At 38.0% G+C, this 20064-nt stretch overlaps 1 protein-coding gene across 1 annotated transcript in view; it reads right to left on the bottom strand.

Moving 5' to 3' along the window:
* Nucleotides 1-1745: 1745 nt before the first annotated feature.
* The window catches only part of MTNR1A (melatonin receptor 1A), an 80960-nt gene continuing 62641 nt past the window's right edge, over nucleotides 1746-20064 (bottom strand). Inside the window, exon 2 of the mRNA XM_067530593.1 lies at nucleotides 1746-2695. Within this exon, the coding sequence (XP_067386694.1) occupies nucleotides 1827-2695 (869 nt within the window). The 3' untranslated portion in view covers nucleotides 1746-1826. The remainder of the gene's footprint in view (nucleotides 2696-20064) is intronic.

Below are 20064 nucleotides of genomic sequence, written 5' to 3'. Positions count from 1 at the left end.
TTTCAAAGACATCTAAGCTGTTGAAAATCAAATATTTTTCCAGTAGATCATGTAATTATTTTAATGAACCAGTTTCAATATAACGTGTATTTTAACTTATAATAATAAAAGTCTAATAACCTATTCAAAATCTCTTAGTCCTGTTGAGATGGCTGGAACAGACTTGGAAAAGCTCAAGCATTAGTGATCCTGGGAGCTAAATATATGCTAGGGGAGGGTGGCTAATGATTAGAAAGCTATGATAGCTGGAACCTTTACAGACATAATTCAGTGGATCAATCCTTTTAATGTTAGTGAGATGTCAGAGAGAATAGTTCTTATACAGTGTTTTAAAGGATCTCAGCCCATTAACTGAAAAAACTGAAACCTATTCTTGTAAATTCTTTTTTCTTTCCATCAAAGGAGTGCACTGTAAGTGGTGATTCACTGTAGCAGGGCAGGGCCTGCCTAGCTGCACTTCCTTCCTTTCCCACCCTCTTCATTTCTTGACCTTGCACAACATCTATGGGAAAGCCACACAGTGAGTAGCTGGTCCAGTACTGAGAACCATCTCTTCCTCTGTCCCTCTGCCACAGGGTAGTGGCACCTTCTCTTCTCTATTGTTTTTGTTCTGTTAATCTCTCTAGGCTTTCTACCCCTTTTTCATCACTAGCATCCAAACATCTCATCCATAGTTACCAACATTTCAATTATGAGAAGGAGCTAGGGCTCTAGGGACTTCCAGGGAGGTTGGGGTTAGAATAGGATCACATGCTCATGCTGGGAAGTTGTAAGTGAATGTGATATGGTTATCTCAATCCTCCAGGTTTCATATGGTTGAGAATTTGGCTAAGCAGTCATCACCCATAGAGCTCAGTCCCTCCCAAACAAACTCCCATTCCCGTCAGATGCCTCTCTTAAGTGCAGTTGCCTTCTTGAGAAGCGGCGCAGGTCCTGGCAATTCCCTGCACCACTCTTAGGTCACAAAGGAGCAACAGGCACGTTTCTCTGCTCTCTCCAGAGGATATCTTACCCCACTTTCTTCTTTGGGTGGCTTCCAGGCTTCTCCCATTTGTGTTTTTCCTGGATGTTAGGGAATTTGAGAGTTCCCATCCTTCAAAGTCTCCCTGTGTGCTTTGATCTCCTCATGAACCCATGTACGCTCCGTCATCCCCCCGTATGCCTCTAGTTCTTCTGTATACCCTTGTAGCTTTTGAGATATCAGACATATCTATTTCTCCTCCTAAAAACAATATTTAAATGGAGAACTCAACAAGGGCTGTGTAGTTATCTAAAAGGAGTGGTGAGGCTTACTTGCCACGAAGTTATGACTACTGAAGGAACTTAAATATATAGATTGAGATTCATAGTGAAACATTTCAAGTATTCTCCCTCCTCTTTTCACATTCCCTCACACTGGAATGAATAGCTCCCATTTTTCTTTTAACAGAAGTTGCTAGGGATCTCAGGATCTGTACCACAACCTAAATTGCAATTTAGGGGTACCACCTGAGGGTTGACAATGCTTTTGCAAATAGTCAGTTAATATAGTAGTTCAATTCCAATCCATCTTCAGTTATCTGTTAAACAGAAAATTAAAATAATTCTTCCTGTATTCCTGTAATACCTTAAGCATATAAGTGAGTCATTATTTGAAAGATATGTTATTGTACAATAGGAGGCTCTTTATGTCGAGGCTGTGTTACTTTGGCTCACAAATACTATACATAGAACATTGTCCAAGTACCTTTTATATAGGACTAGTGTTTTACTACAGCACTTCAACTGTGTGGCTAATAAAACAGATCTAGTGTTCGAATGTTGCAGAGTGGCAATGGGTCCCATTTTCACACAGAGTCTACCTTCACTTGATTATTGTTCGTAATCAGTGGTGAGGGTTTGGTTTTCATCCTATCTGCTGCATCATTAGAACTATCCTGAAAGAAAACCTTTGCTGTACAAATTGTGACAATAATTCTCTTGTATTCTCTTCTGAAATTCTGGTTCAGCAGTCCATATATGATAGCGTTAAGGCAGCTGTTGAAATATGCCATGTAGTAACTGGATACAAACAACCACTCTGGAATCCTGGGGATTATTGTTTCTGGGTTGACAGCCACAGCAAGACCTATAAAGTTCAAAGGAGCCCAGCAGACTGCAAACAGTACGAATACCACAAACATGGTGACAAAGTTTCTAAAGTCATGTGGCTTCAGCCTGGGCCTGTTATCAGGTTTAACCCTTCGCCTTACCTGAATAACAAGGATCCATATTCTCAAATAACAGAAAGTAACTATGGCTATGGGAAGCATGAAATGGAAAAACACCACCGCTATTGTATATGCTGAGCTCACAGACTGTGCAAATGTGCACGAGTAGATCCGTGGATCGTATTGCAGAGATCCAACAAACAGATTGGGAACAATAGCAACCAATGTCAGGATCCAGATGACGATGACATAGCACAGAGAATTCTTGTCACTATACAGCTTGTCATACTTGAGGCTGTGGCAGATGTAGCAATATCGATTAATAGCAATGCCTGTAATGTTGAATATTGATCCAATGACACTTAGGCCCATCAAGAAACCACTAATTTGGCAGTGGAGGTAGCCCAGATTCCATCCATTATGAAATACAGATGTCAGGACCAGCGGGTATGGGTAGATCGCCACTACCAAGTCTGCAATGGCCAGGCTTACAACAAATATATTTCCTGCAAAATAAATATGAAGAAAATATTATTTTCTTTTTCCTTTTGTTCTTCCTTCCTTTGTCTTGCTGCACATTTTTTTAACAGCCAGGAACACTCTAGTTTCTATTAATTCTAGTTTCTAGACCAAACTTAATTTTCATGTATCAAATAAGACACTCATTTTTCTTTAAAGAGGAAACCATTCAATTCTAAGGTGTACTTTAAAAACAAAGATTTTATTGTATTTTTGTTACCGTAAAAATGCTATTTTTATTATTTAGCTGGGTTCTTCTAATCACACACATCCAGAAGTCATGCCTTATTAAAATGAGCATAAATAATATGACTAATATGGTGCCATTTAAAAACATTCACCTTTCACATTTAACTCCATTTCTTTTCCTTAAATTATCCAAAACTTTTCTACTTCTGAAATGTAAATCTGTTTTCTTGTTTGTACCTCAAGCCTCTTCTTGGGTGATATCACGTTAATAAATATATTTTGCAGAACCCAACTCTATTATTACAGTTGTATTAACTTCTTGAGAAGTCATTCTTTTGGTATGAAAGTAAAGAATTTGTAAGACACTAGAAAAACTAAATCCCAATTTTCATCCTGTTTTAAATTCACATAGTGATGATAAAGATAATGTAAAGATCTTCCATATGGACCACAGATGCCATGTACTCACTCCTTCTTCCATTTTCTATGCTTGCCTTTAGGTACAGCAACGAGAAGTCGCTGAAAAGACACTGTTGACTTTAGTGGGTTTTGGACAGGGCCCTCTATCCTCAAGGAGGTAATTCAGAATCAATCTATTTTAAGTACTTACATAGCATCCATTGCTGTAGCATCTGGACACCTCATAATCCTTAAAAATATTTTACAAATTTAGGAGTTTCTTCATTTATCCTCATGCATTTTTAAAACACTACTCAATCTACATGTTTATTTGCATCTATATTGCAAGTATGAAGATTTTTACTCTCGAGACATTTATGTCATGAACTGTAGGTCACGTGTGAGGTCTTATTGCAAATGTAGAAAACATTATCTTTCCAGTGATATATGACACAAACTTTCACTCATAAAAGTCTAAGGGTAGTTCACATACAACTGCTCATACATGTATTCTGAATAGCCAAACGATAAATATGATTGGCCTGCATTTTAATTATTAATAGTTTACAAAGCATTTCAAAATGCATTCAGGGGGACATTTCCTAGAGATACCCAGGGTTATGAGGCGCCTCACTACCACATGCCCTTAGCGTGAAGAAGTCTTGTCTCTGACTGCTGTGGATTAGCTCTCTGAAACCACCAACCTCCGGCAACACAAGCACCGAATTCTGGGCCTCTGCAGGCTTCACTCTGTCTGTCATGATAGGAACACATCAACTCTCAAGGCCTTCAAGCATTCTTCTGAAGTGCTCAACCCTTGATCCACTGAGCACTCACAGAACTTTTAATTCCACTATTCCCAAAGGAATACACCAGGTTGTTAAGATTCAACTCACGATCACAACTTTACTGAAGACACAACACTTAGATATAGTGAAAACAATAAATTTATTATCAAAGAACAGAAATTCAAGTGATAGAGAATGAGAACATTGGAAACAAATGGTTACATATAAAACAAAATCATAACATGCTTTCTAGAGACTAAACAAACAAGGCATTCCCCCATCTCTTACAAGATAGCTTACCCCACATTCTTTCCCCAGTGTTTTCAGCCAGTTTAGTTAAGACCCCTTCTCCTGAGATCAAGCCCGCTGGCAGCTTGTCCTCACAGACTGGGGTTTATCTGCACCTCCTAGATATAGTCTCCCAAACCATTGTCTTATTTTGTGAACAGGATATCATTCTGCACAATGTTTTTTTCTTGTGTGCTTCTTTTCATGTTGATTTCACATCCTCAATTAGCATTTGACTCAGTATGTAAATGTGCCTACAGTGTAAAGCTTAAAATATTTCATTTTCATGTAGCCAGAGAGCTCAACATTTCTTACCTCCTATCTGGTGGAACCATTCTAAAGCATGTCACCTTACATGCTTTCACAATGTAATTTTCATAAATACATACATAACTCCTTAACTATTACCTTTACTTGTACATACATCTCACAATGATTAAGAGGACCAGTATGACACAGGCTTTCAATGGAGACCTTCTATGACACTCTTTGGTGAACTAGAATGTAAATTCCAGACTCAGGGTATCCCTGTAACCCTGATGCACCCCCTTATGCCTGCTAGCAGTTAGCATCAAGAGGTCACTAGGTCACACTCAGTAATTTACAAAATCTACAGTAACTGGTGTTCATTGTCCATAAGATTATACAATATATGGAAGCATGAAAAAAAGATCTGTATAAGCTGGAAATCTTGTCTCTTTCACCAACAGAAGTTGGGTACAATAAAAAAAAATCACCTCACCCGTCTTGTCTTTCTGGGACCAAAATGTCTACAACCATACTGCAAATTAAAAACAATGACAAGCAAAACATGGAATCCAAATTCAGATTAAAGAAAGTGTAGGCAGATTATTGATTTATTTAGTGATGAAATATCCACATGAAAACCTGGCATCAAGGAAGTCGATGGGAATTTTGCTATTTTTAACAAGCTGAGGACAAATCCACAAAAAAAAAAAAAAAAAAAAAATCTTGTTCGCCCTTATGTTTCTATACATTTTAAAAAAAAACCAATTTACTTAAAACATTTTTTTTTGCTAACATCTGTTAGCAAATTTATTTTTTCTTTTATTCAAATTAATTGAAAATGAGCTTTAAAATGAAAATACCAATGAAGTAACAAGTCCCTTGCACTGCTGTAATACTCAGCATTGTGCTCCACTTCTTTTAATATAATTATATTAATTAAAACATTGGAAAAAGCATTTTCTCCTGCTAATACCATGTTTTAAATGTTCATAGGGAAATGCTAAATCTCAAAGCATGCAAAGACATAGAAATATGGAAATTATTTGGCTCAGAACAGTATGTGGTTTTTTTGTATTCTAATTTTATTAGATGCAGGCACATCATGCCCATTAACTGTCCCTACCAACAGAAGCTGGGAGAAATGACCTTATTTAAAATATTATGATATATTGCTTTTTATAAGTTTTGCACCTAGTTTTCTGCACTGGATGCCTTTCACTTGTTGATTTCTGAAGTCCACTCTTTGACTGAGGATCTAATGTCATCCTAGAGTCTGCTTGTGATAGTCTGTGGGACAAGTCCTATGAATTTCAGCAGCAGAATGAAAGGAGGAAGTTTGGAGGGAAAAAATAAAATCTATTGCCTCTGTTGATCTTCTCTCACAAAAATCTGTCCATGACCTATTGGAAGTTTTTTTTTATTTGCACTATGCTTTAAGTGCGTAAACACCACCAATATAAATTACAGGTGGGGCTGGTTCACTTCCTAGTATATGGCTTTGTGTTTTGCTCATAAGTTTGCCATAACTTTGCCAAACTTTAATCATTTGGGCTGAAATTTTCCATACTGGTGTCCTCTGCAGGCTGATTTTATTTTTCCCCAAAAAACTTGCAGCCAAAATGGTTTAGCCACATCCAAGAACAAGGCTATGGAAAAATACATTGTTTCGTCCACACTGAAGAACGTTGGTGATCTCTTCTTTGAAAAGAAAGTGCTAGCATCCCTGAGCTTTGGAGCTGGGGCTTCAAATTTGGCAGCAGGGAGACTTTTGTGTCAGAGTTGCCTTTTGCTTTCCTTGTGAAAATCTGTCAAAATTTGGCCAAATTACAGGCTCTTGAAAAATCAGTTTGCACACGCTCAGTAGAATCTTCTTTGATTTTTAGCAGCTAAGCCCCCAAAGATTCTGTCTGCACTACGCATGCTCCAGCACATCTCTGGTCTGCTTGTGGGCTGGGCTCGGGTCTGGCACCAGAACTGAAAGCAGGAAGCTTGTTAATCCTGTGATGATTTGATCTCAGAATTTATAAGAGCTAGACTTTGTGGGGGAAGGGGCCAGAGGGCAGACTGGGCAAGAAGGCTAGTGGGAGAGGGGAGAACGCTGTGCAGTAAATAAGCTGTATGGTTACTCTTTGAACAAATGCTGAGAAAACAAAATATTAAATAGCTGTTCATTAACTGAGCACCTTCCATTCTGTGCACTGAATGAGCAGGGAGTTCTGTGGAAAAAATAGTACATCATCATGTAATTAAAGACTGTATCATAATGCATACACACAAGGGGAGTGACTTAAGGTTGCACAGGCAACCTTCATTCTGGGGTTTCTTAACATTTGAGTGCTTGACTTTGCAACCTTAATATTCTTTTAAAGAAGTGTGGGAAAAAGTTGAACTGGGGTGACTAGACTCACTAGGCTCTGTTTTTAGATACAGGCCAAAGAAATGCTCCATAAAATATTGGCTCTGCTGTGAATGCGGAAAGAAAACCGTGTGACCTGTTCATGCACAGTACATCTTCCATATCAGACTAAGCTGCCAGCTTGCAAATTTTACTAAAGCAACAGAAAACAAATGATCTTCCACACTATTCCATTTTCCCAAGAGGGGAACACTGCGTAAAATGAATGGAATAAATGTGACACAGAGGTTGTAGGAAAGACTAATATTTAATTTTCATGATGCCATTGCCAAAATAGATGAAGAAGCAGAGAAGAGAGAAGCAGGCTGTTGTATTGGCAGTAATTGATATCTGTGTAACACACCCAAAAAGCTGCACTCATAATGATCCCAATGAGACCTGTGTTTGGGCTTGATTCTTCAGCACTGAAGTTAATCAGTGTTTTGCCTGTGACTTGAAGGGGAACAGGATCTAGCCTAATATGAGTAGAATCAATAAAAGAAGAAATTGTCAATGTTGAACCTCAGCCTGCATGGTGCCGAATGCCCCTCAGACTTAAAGTTGAAGGCACTCAGCACCATGCAGCCACATTAATAGGAAAAAGAGGGCCAAATTCTGCCCTCAGTTTTGCTGATAAAACTGAGAGCAGACTTTTGGCCTGAAATGCTGAGTTCCCCAAATTTCAAGGGGGAGATATTGGTAGGGGCAGAGATGACTTCTCACTAGCGTGGGAAGACTGGAGATTTTATTTTAGTGGCAACAGTGATATGTGGTTGCTACTATTCCTCAACACATTTATTTGGATTTTAATATTAGTTTTCAGTTGGTGGTTTCTATTCACTTTCTTATGCTAACTTTTTATTCATCCAAAGAATACAATTATTTTATTACTAAATTTCTTTTCCGGTGGCTTCACGATCTAGCCATGTAGTTAATCCCTTGATCTGGTTTCTGTGTTTCAGTCAACAATTTTGGCTTTATGAAATTTGATTATGAGAAACAACCAAACAAATAACCAGCACAAAGAAAGAGGCAATAATTTAAATATGAATAGAAACACAAATTTTAGAACCATCTTAATAAATGAAAGAAAAGAAAAACAGGAGAATAATTAATTTACACGTATGGAACAGCAGAGAGCTCACACTCTGTCAACAGCCACAAACAGATTATTCTATGCTAGAAATAGGAAAAACATTTCCCACCCAAATAGATCAAATCTAATATCTGCATTTTTCCCTAAAAGTTATTAGATACCTGCAACTGCTCTTCTCCCTTTCAATCTTCTTTACACCTAAACCCCTGTGCTTTTTACCCCTAACATTATTTTTAAAATTCTGTCTTAGGTTGGAGAAAAATCTTTTCCTGAAAAAGAGATTAATTTGCAGCATTAACATCATTTAATGACATGCTTAGTATTTGTATTGTATTAATAGCTAGAGGTCCCAGCTCTAATGAGACAAGATTCCATTCCCAATATTTTCTAAACCTGTATTATGTGTATGCATGTTTAACATAGCTGCACCCGTATTCTAGCTTCTTCCATAGGAACCTCCCACACCCGAGCTCATTGCTATTGCTATGTGCCAGCTGTTGTGTATTGGGTATCCAGGAGCCACAAATACAGACTGTACTGCATTCAGTTAAACAATGCCTTCTCTTTCTTTTAATGCACTGTTTGCATTTCATAGTCATCTAGGTCTGATGGGACCTGAGCATGCTTTTACATTTTTCTAACTTTGAGATATTTTTCAGCCTTTCCTTTTTTACTATAGCGTTTATTTCAAGGCAGGACCTGATCCAAAGGCCACTGCTATCAGTGGGAGTCTTTCAAGTGCTAAATAGGAGATGGATCAGGCCCTTAGTATTTACTTGTTAATTTCCCATTCCCTAAAGATACATACCATTAACATTTACAATCTCGGGTCGATTATTAAATCAAATTTAGTTTTTGATTAGCATATCCACATAGTTCCTATCCAACTGCTTTTTTATCACTTCTCAAATGTGCCCAGATGTGAATGAATAAGCATTCTTTTCTTGTCTTGATATAACTAATTATTAACTAAGCTTAATTATTGGGATGTTTTTCTATAAATGTAGCTCATTCTCTGGAGGTTATAACTTGTTCAAAATGCTTCACTGCCAGAAAACTCTTGGCTAAAGGGGTACCAAATACTATATTCTCACTAAAGCACCTTGAATTCTTCTAGAATTGAATGGTACATACTCTTAGGAAGCATATCACACTGCCATTTTCCCTGTGACAACACCATTTTGCCAAACCAGTGTCCCCTCTTGGTTTGCACATAATGGCATTCAAAAAGATCAGACCAATCATGAACAGGCTACTTTCATACTGTGTGACCAGGGATTCCCTAAATGTCCCTTCTTTTGTACTTTTGCTTCAGTTTTAAAATGTTCAATGATAACAGTTCTCCAGTGATTTTCTAAATGTCCACTGCCAGTTAAATAAGCTACACTTTGTTTTCCTGGTCCTGTAAACAAGTACCTTTAAAAATGCTCCATTTACCTGCAAGATATCAATACGTTCGTTACTTGGTACAATTATGATGGGCCTAGAAATCAGCTATAGTCTCTGAAATAGTTGTTTACTACACACTAGGCATCTGATCCTGCATTCCATGTGCATACCAATACACCCTCCCCCCCCAAAATTAATTAGCTGAGATATTGGGTGTTCAAGGAAAGCAGGATCAGGTTCCAATTCAGTATTTTCCTGGTGCCAATGTAGAATCTCAAAACGGTTACATCTAAGTATCTTATTTGGAAGTCCACAAGGGTTATGTACCCAAAAAGTATTATACGGAAGAAATAACCCACAAGTTGAGTTAATTACCATTTCTTCCCAACAGGGTTACTTCTCAGCCATCATTCTGAAGCCAACTAAGTTTGCTTAGATAAGTAAGTTTGCTCAGACAGTTTCAGTTTCACAGAAGCACAGGTCCTTGAGGATTAAGAAACCAATGGTCTATACAACTCTGCATCAAAATGGTACAAAATAGTTGAAAATAAATACAGAAATAAATATTGTATAAACTCTAGTTACCCTTGGGAACTTCATTCATTTTACAGATCATAATATCAGCTCCCTTAGAAGTGAAATGCTTATTTTAAAATCAAGGCTCTATTTCTAAACTTGGCTTGCATCAAAAATTCCATGTGCATATTAAATTTTAATTGTGTGACAGAGGCCTTTGGGGTTTACTTCTGATTAACAAATTAAATCTGCTACTGCAGGTGGTCATGCAAGAGGATGTGAATGACTTTAAGCCCAGAGTGTACATTTCAGCATCAAACATGTGCATGAAAACATCTCTCTTTAATTTTCTTTTAATCTGAAAAAAGGCCTTACATTACATTAGTTAGCAATCTTCACAGGGCTTTAGTCTTATAAATGTTAGACAATTTCTCATAATAGAAATTATGTTCAGAAGGGCATGAAAAATCCAGTATTGTGCCTGCAAGGTCAAGTATCACGTCCTCTTGCCATGTCGTCTAGTGAGGGCTAACCAGGCCTAGTGTGTAATTATGGATGTGTCAAAATCTATGGTTGTAATAATGTTGAGAATAATGTCAGAAGCTTGTTAGTACTCACTAGATAGTATTAAATATTTACGCTCCAATATCATTTATAACAAGCCTGGTAAAGCAAATATTTTGAATACCACAGCACAGCTCAGATTCTGAAAGGAGCTGAGTATCTTCAGCTCCTATTGAAGTCAGTGGGAACTCAGAGTGCACAGGACTGGATCCGACGAGAGCAGGAACAATGTACTATATTTGAGAGATGAGAAAGAATAGATACATAGCTAGTGTTGAATATAAGAAAGATAATACTGTATTTAGAGTATACTTAATGTATAATGCAGACTAGAGTTATCAAACAGAATCTTCCGAAGAAGCAACAGCAACAAATTAATTTGAAATGCTTGTTCATCCTCTGCCCAAGAAAATTATATGCAAATTAGAGTGGGTGGATGAGAGTGACAGTGGGGACTCCCACACTACATGAAATAAAATATTAGGGATCCTTGGGATCAGCTCTAAGTTGGCCTTGGCCAAGTAAGTTGTGTGCATGAAGAAGAGTATCTGACAAAACAGATTTGCAAATATGCAAATAACGGATAAGATTTACAATAATGGTGCCTAAAGTTAGGTTCAAAGGTCCATATTTAGGTTCTTAAATAAGTTGCCTGATTTTCAAAAGTGCTGAGTAGCCAGCAGCTCTCATTGACTTCTACAGAGAAAAGCATGTCAAATGCTTATTATTATGTGGACAGCATCTCTGAATTAGAGCTAGTGAAGAATCGGAAAGATTTCTGCAAACAGTTTTTCAAAAAATTGTGCCTATTTTTCATCAAAAAATTACAAAATTCAAAAACTTTTGACCAGCTCTACTACTCTGAATACCAAATACTAAAACTGGTATAAACAGAGTTTCTATTATAATCATACTCTAGGTTCTTGTGGGCTGTGTAGCCTTTTATTTTAGTTAAAGTTAATTTAGTAATATTGTATTACCGCATTGTGCGTTCAGCTCTGCTAGCTACAGTTTCAAGCATAAGAGAGTGAAAGTCACCTCTGCTATCTGCTTTAGATTAAGAATATATAGGAACACATACAGACAAAGTATCATGACCACACGTACATTCACAAGTACAAGGTATAGTTTGTTTTACAAGTTTTATTAAAGTTATTACCCAAGCATATAGAAATTCTATAAAGACCTAAGCGCAAGCTACAAATATAGTTATACTCACAACTTTAATGATGTTCTTAAGGTCGGATGGCTGCCTTGCCAATTGATCATCAGGGATGGTTCTTGCTGGAGTTTTCCTGTAGGGAACTCAGTTTTCCCAGTTTGGGCACCCTCTTTTTATAATGTGATTCTGACTGTACCTTATTAGCATTTAAGCACATAAAGAACCCAGTGGTTAGGGCTTGGGTTAGAAAAATGTGACTACTGGGTATCTTGTAAGCAAAAAATTATTCTTACTGTTAATTTTTCACTATACCACCTATTGACACATCTTTTCCTGTAATCTTGTAGTATTGGGTCATTCTTTGTTCACTTACTTATGTCAAGCATTTCTTAAACCTATGGCCTAGTATGGCTAACCTGACATCTTACAGGCCTAGCCTGTATGCCTTGCATTTCAGACCTATTTACTTGGATTCCTAATACATCCTTATCCCTTCTAACTACTGATCAATCTTATACTTCTATAATCCTATAATTTAAATCTATTTAGCATACAATGATGATATATAACATGACATGTTAGTTAACCATAACATCACACAATAAATGAATGATTAAAATGAAATCATTGGCTACAACTGCAAAGAACGCAAAGTTGTCAACCAATTTTAGATTCCTGGCTAACATATTCTTAAGGAGACCTCCCATTCTGAAGTTTGTATTGTTCTTCTAACACAGACCTTACTTGGAGAAAATGATCAAACTGCTCTGGACTTGGGAGAACCTGGGCAAAACAATGGGGAATATGGGAAAAAAACAAATGGAAAGAAATGCTTACTTATTAATCCTTAGTTGACATACACAACATAGGCTTATATCATTTTGAATATATTTATAGGGCAACATCATAAACACAGCTGGTCTTTACAAAAAATAAGACACCATCTATCCTAAGTAGCTTACAATCTAATTCGCTTGTTGACAAAACAAATTAAACCAGACAGTACTTAGTGTACAGTGTGGGAAGCGGCATTAACTGCACTATTCCTTATGCAGCATTATCACCTGGTAAATCTGGATTTTCTGGCAGTCGATCCAATAGTGGTATTCAGGGTTAATGCTGTTGATGCAGTCTGTGGCTTCCACACCCATGCCCACAATGGGGATTGAGAGAGAGGGTGAACCACAGACAAGCCACCAATGGCAGCACAGCATGTGAATGAGTCATGGGATTGGGGAGTGGAATCCCTAACAGACACAATGGCATGCAGGCAGATGGCCTGAGATTTGTGGAAGTGGTTTTTGCTTTCAGGGCATCTGCCTGGATGGGAATTCTTTATGGATCACTGGCCTCAATGTGGTTAGGAGGTCACACCATCTGTCCTCTTCAAATGTCCACTAGCCCACCCTCCCTCCCCTCCGAGAGAATAATGCATCAGCAACTGAATGGATTTGCCTGAGTAATTTATTCACTTTCACAAAATGGATTTATATTGATCTTTTCCACTTCAATTTCCATCATCCATTTAGAAAAACATTCCTACAGACCAGCCTGTGCTTTAGTGCTATTTCTTTGCCTGGATGTTTCAAAACACTAGTGTTGTCACCACAATTGTTGAAACTGTTTGAGCAACAAAACTTCTTGATGCCACACCCTGTTGCTGGATCATGGCAGAACCAGAATAACAGTAAATGTTCTTCCTCAACTGCAAACACTGTGGAGACAGAAAATGAAGTGTAAGGAGATGAGGACAGAATAAAGTCCAAGCAATGGGAGAAAAAGGAAATGAGGGTGGGGCCACAGATTAAGACAAAACAAAAGGAAAAAGCAGGAAGTGACAAAGACAGAGACCCACCCATTATTATTATATTTGCATTGTCATAGAGTCCAATAGCCTAGTCAAGATCATGGCCCCAGTGTGCTAGGAAGCGTACAAACACATAGGTAGATATGGCCTCTTTCCCTAGGAGTTTACAGTGTAATTTGCAGCAGGACAAAATAAGTAACAGACAATAAGTGGGGTAGGAAAGGTGATGGTAAGGATAATAAAAATCACAGTGTTACAGAGGTTGCTATGTGGAGTTACAGCCATGTCACTGACAGCAGAATTTGACCCATTTTATAAAACTCAGCCCAATGACATGGAGGAACAGACCGTGCCCTGATTAGCTCTCCATGCAGCTATACTGATATCAGTGTCACACAGGGTTTATGGGCTGGATTCGTCCATGGTATTATCCAAGGAGATGAAAAGATTAAAAAACAAAGAACAAAACAAAATCCGTCCCACAACCACACATGCAAACCGAAATTAATAAAAGTGTTGCTAGCCATCAAAGCAATTCCAACATTTAACTACAGGATCCAGGATAGCGCATCAGCAATGTTAATTAAACATGAGTTCTTAAAATAGTCACCCCACTGCTTTCTCCTAAACTCAGATAAGTAGGACATCCACCAGGGAAATGCAAAATAATGATACAGTAAAAATCAACTGAGTAGGGATGGTGTGTGTTACTCTTGCTTTGCCCAACCCAGTACCCCTTCACTTCTTTATCCTTTTCCTTCCTTCTTGGATTTGTTCTATCTCTACACTCCTCTGTCTTTCCCCATAGCTCCTCCCCTCATATCTGCCTTCCCCCTCCTCTCCACTCAAATCCTTTTTCTCTCTTCTTTTGCCTCCAACTTCTTCTTTCTGCCGAGTCCCTGAAAGAGGTGGAAAGGAGCAGAAAGAAATCGTCCCCATTTCTCCCACACAGAAAAAGTTTATGATGCCTTAAATAGGAGCCCTCAACTCTGCTGTTACTGAGTTGAGGTAGCGGCTTGCAGCTGCCTCCTTGTCTACCTGCCTCCTTTGCGATGGCTCTCCTGTTTCTCCACCATGCTGCAAAGAGGATCTAGTAGGGAGAAGCACTGAGACTGGCTGCCCAGAGCAGGAGTCCACAATTACTTGGGGGTAGGGAAGAAATACATTAGTCCTGCAGCTATGCTTTGGGACAAAGCATACAGGGTGTAGAGTGGTGGGAAATTTGTGAGCAATGTAGGACTGGCCCACATGATGCAAGGCAGTTGGCATCCCTGACTAACTTAATAAAGCTGTTTTAATAAATTCATTAGTGAGGCTTGTTTGTGTGGGAAATTTTACAGAGGGCTCCTTGGCAATGGAACATTGCTGATGTGCAAAGAGGGGGGAGCTAGTTGGGTGTATGTGGGGGCAAGGCAAAGGGTGATGTTTGTCCCGCTCCATGGGACAGCTCCCTGCTCATTAGTGCAAGTGGAGAGGGGAGACAGGAGGCTGTATGCCTGGGCCAATGGAAGGGGGAGCTAGGACCAGATGATCCACTATTATGTGCGTCTTTTCCCCTGTGAGGAACTGTATAAGGGCCTGAGGAATATACTTCAGATACTGGGATGCAGAAGCCTTTCCAGAAAAACTCTGCATTTGTTCCATGTGATGGAGGGAGGAATACCTTCCTCTGCATGCTCATTTTTCTGCCCAATTCTCATCCTAGCTGCTTGGTTCTGGCTTGGCCCCATGCAACTTTAACAAATGTCAGAACAAAATGTTTAATCTGAACCACATACCACAGAGTGCCAGTCAAAACTCAAATGTGACAAATCTACAATTATGTCTTAGACACCTTTCTTAGGAATAGCATGTAAGCTAGTAAATGACACGCAATAACATCTGTGTAAGAAAGCAATACTGCTGCAGCAAACAAATAAAGTAATTGCAATGACAAATAACATGGTAATGTCAAAAGCTCAGCAGCAGTTGTGTACTTTACTTCTTAGATCTCACTTACAAGTAACCTAGGATTCAAAGGTATGATGCAAGAGAACTGGTTTATAAAGGGATTTTGGGAGGGACGTGGGTTTTTCATGGCATTGATTCAGCAAAGTACTTAAGCATGTTCCTAATTTTCAGCATGTGAGTAGTGTCACGGACTCTTAAGGCAACATTCATTAGCTTGAAATTAGACACGTGCTTAAGTAGTTTGCTGAATAAGGGTGTAGAGAAGTAACATATCTGCAATCAATATTTTGCAATGGGAAAGGTAGACTATGACTTTCAATCCAATATGGATTTTAATTAGTTTCATAAAGTTTGGGAAAATCTCTATTCAGTAGGTTTAAAAAAAAAAAAAAATTCAGTCCTTGACTAGGGAGAGGTTTAAGGTCTGATACCTTGAGACTCTAAAGGGCAAGAAATGGGAACTTTAAACACCAAAAAAGGGAAATCCCTAGTTTTCTGAAGTGACATACAGCATTTGCTTCTAGCCATAGAACGTCCCAAGATAAAGGACTTAAAATCTGTGACATCCTTATGTTTAGAAAAGCTATTTTAGTTTATTTTAATGCTTTTTATGGCTCCCCATGAGCAATTGCACTTCTTGTACCAAAGGCACCTATCTGGCTTTTCCAGTGGAGGGATAGGAACAATAGTGACAATAAAGAATTTTAGAACCCTCTAAAGCATTCTGATGACATTTTTCTGTAACATATGGGGAAACATGAGGTGGTTGTGTGGTTTAAAGGTCGTATCTGCCCTTGTTTGGGATAGCCTTCATAGCTCCATCATGATTTTACCTCCCATAGTAATGCAGCCATTCTAAACTCAAACCAATATCAACACCTTCATGCCATACCACATTATGATGGCGTTCCACAAATGTACATTTATTAGTCCATTGGTCAACACTGTAGTATATTCATTAGATCTTTTAAAAAATTAAAATAATTTCAGTTAGCATGGTATATGAGTTTGGAATGTCTTGTCCTTTTACAAAATGACTAGTGACAGTTCATGGGAGAGGATTAGAACTGCACAATTATTTGGGGAAATCTGAAATATGTATAAATGCTTGTGATTATATTTTTTTCCAATAACATCTTCACCCCATTAGAGTGAATAGTAAAACTTCCATAGCCTTTGTGGGAGCAGGATCTGGCCCTGCGTCCTGGTCTATACTACAATTCCACACCCCTGAGTGACACAGATATACCAATCTAACTCCGGGTTTAGACAACTCTGTGTCGATGGAAGGGCTTCTCCCATCAACAAAGCTATCACTTCTCAGGGAGGCATAGTACAGACACCAATGGAAGAAACGCATTTAGAGTGCTGTTTCTTCATTCCCTATGGGGATTTTTTACTCTACTCAAATATACTCAATATATATATAAGTATACTCAATATACTCAATATACTCAAAGAACATTCAGGATGTGACCAAAGCTAATTGACCTTCTGTACCTAGCCATAATGGGGTGAGTCATTGGCTATTTCCATAATGTACCCTGTTGTGCTTAGGTAATTAAACTCAGCCTCATTTAAAAAAAAAACTTCCTTCTTTTTAATACTTTCTGTCACACAATCTTTAACATTTTTCAGTGCATTCTGGTGAGTTAATTAAATAATACATGGCTTTGTTGCACTTATGTATTTAGTAATACTAGAACAGGGTTAGAAGGTGCACCTTCATCCTATCAGCACTGAACAAAATACTTGACCATATACAAAGTTATAAATCACCAGTTCAGTGAGTGCATTGGCAAATATGGCAGCCTGTGCTCAGAATAGGCTGGGAAATTAGAAACCATGAATCAAATTCTGTTTTCAGTTATAGTGAGGCAACTAACACCAATGACTTCAAACAAGTTGAATTAACCCAATGTACTGAAAGCCCCTCAGAACTTGATTATTGAGGATATTAGTCTGGTAAACCTAAGCCTAGATTTAGTAACTTTAACCTTGCACATTTATCTAGGCTTTTCCTCCATGTGTAGTGGAGTTGAATTTTTTTTTAGAAACTTCCATTTTTCTAATGTTTCATGCATATAATTCAATTATTCTGGGTTCTTACCTGCTGTAGTGCACCTAGAAATTCAGACAGATGCAAGGAAATAAACAAAGATGCCACAGACATTGGAATTTTATTAGTGTAAGTCCCACCTTGATAACTTCTAAGGAATAGAAGAAAGGACCTCAGTTTAATATCTCATTTGAAATATTTGTAATCACTGACATTTTCATGAAACAGAAATATTTAACTGCTCACTGCAAGAATCCAAAATACTTACTGCCAAATCACAAGTTCAGGGATTTCCATATAAAATATGAACATCTCTCTCTGTGAGACATGAAAATAAATACAGAAAACCATACCTACAATATATTCCTGTCTCATTTTAGACTCACAATATTGTGTCTGTTGTATGTTCCCTGATAGAGTCCTTTGTGCTTTTTATTTCTGTTTTATGCAGTTTTTTATCTTTGTTTGACCATGTAAAAATAAGTCGCACACCTAAAAAAGCTTTTAAGCAAACTAAGCAGCTAAATATAGATAGCTAAAGATAGTGTCCTTTTAAATATTCAATGAGAAATCAGCCTGTTCTCCCTCTGAACCGCACTCTTAAGTTATCCATTCTTTTTTTAGCTTCACGTCTTCTATATGCAAACCTACTTCATTATTTAACAAGATTTAACAACCTAGAAAACAACAAGGAAATTCTTTACTTAGGAAGTTAAAAATATAAAGACGAAAAATGGGATAATAATCTCAATGGATAACAATAAAAAAATTCCATAATCAAATCTTGAAAAGATGGCAAAATGCTGAGAAAATAGAGAGGTATTGCCTAACGAATATATGTACTTTTACGGCCTATTAGAATGACACCACTGTAGTACAGGTGCTTTATAACATTAAGTTTATTATTTAAATAGTGTACTGTGTTCAAGATATACTAATAGCCTTAGATCCTGGCCACAGTGACCAATCAACATGACCAGTTTTAAACTCATTCATTTGGTTTTCTTTGCTTAAATCTCTTTTCAGTAGGGACAATCACTTTTAAGTCTTTTAAAATGTCCATGTAAACTGGCTGAGCTCTTCTAAAGAGGGCTGAAGATTAAAACTAGGGAGTAACCTCTTGACGAATTCATCCTCTTTCCCCTTTTTGCATCCCTACTAAGGCATTCTAGCTTTCCTGGTCTACCGTTACAGAAACATCTCTTTATCCAGATGTTTAGTGAAGTGGGATCCCTTGCAAAAGGTGGGACGTGAAAGACAGTCTTGGCCTCTTGGAAATGCATTTATATGCAATAGAGGGTGTTTTCACAGGTGAACGCAACACCCTATCTTGTCCACAGCTAGGCATCAGAAGATTAATACCTTTGATAGTAACAGCAGAAAGAAATGAGAATATTTAGTTCTTTAAAGAAACAGAATCATTTACCTCCACCAGCACTCTCTGTGGAATTGCTCTGCCTATGATGCTACTCCTTCAGATCCTTCTTATTAAACTTGGGGGTGGCAATGACATTGAAAAAGAGAGTGCTATTTGCTACATCTCTATATACTCTTCTTCATAGGCCAGAGTTCATTACAGGTACTAATTCCAACCCCTACAGTGAATTATAGCAATATTCTCAGTGTTGCAGGTCTTGTTTTGTCCAGCAACATACAACTTAGGTCAAGCCATTTCTTTACTGATTTGCACTCGTTTTTCCACTTTTATCTTCTTAACTATAGTTACTCTATTTGTTATGCTAAAGCCCAAACCCTGCTCTCAGTTATACTTATCCCTGTGTATCAGTCAACGGTATTGCTGCCACTTTTGCTTATCAGCTTGCTCTTGCATTTATTTGTTGTACTATTATACTTGGAGCACAAGTGTACTGGTACTGTACGGATACACATTAAAAGACATTTTCAAAGGAGAACTGAGATGATCCAAGCACAATCACCTTCCATTGACAATTAAGCTGGCCATGATCAATCCTCTTTTGTGAAGGAGGCAAGATAAATTTGGCTCCATCTCCCCGTAAACAGTTATCTTTGGGTAGATGGGGATGCTTCTTTTCCCTTTCCCTTCACCAACCCACTTGCTATTTTTCATGGGTGTGGGGAGAGGTTGATCCTACCCCACGTTTCCGCAAAGAGCTTCTGGTTCTTCTTCTTAGTGACTTAGCTGCTTGCTGCTACTATGAGGAAGATCTAAGTTTCACATCAGATGCCATCTACAGGGGACAGGCATATTCCTGGTATGAGGCAGGGGTTTCTAGCAGGCCTAAATATTAACCAAAACTGATATGTTGTTAATTTAGGTCAGATTGGGGTCTAGCTTTTCCTGACCCTCACATTTCTGCAAAATGAGTGTCAGGGATACTCCAATGCTTTCAATTCCAATTTTCCATTTTCATATTCCTCCGCTTTGAATTTCCATGTTTTCACGTTTAAATTGGGCATTTTAACATGAATTACACATACTGTCATTTTCCCCCTGTGAATATGTACAGACACATTCAGAGATTT

Source organism: Emydura macquarii, unplaced genomic scaffold (assembly GCF_026122565.2).
Source record: "Emydura macquarii macquarii isolate MOO-44397 ecotype Brisbane River unplaced genomic scaffold, CSIRO-AGI_Emac_v2 contig_3108, whole genome shotgun sequence".
NCBI lineage: Eukaryota > Metazoa > Chordata > Testudines > Chelidae > Emydura > Emydura macquarii.
This window is presented reverse-complemented; position numbering and strand designations above follow the sequence as displayed.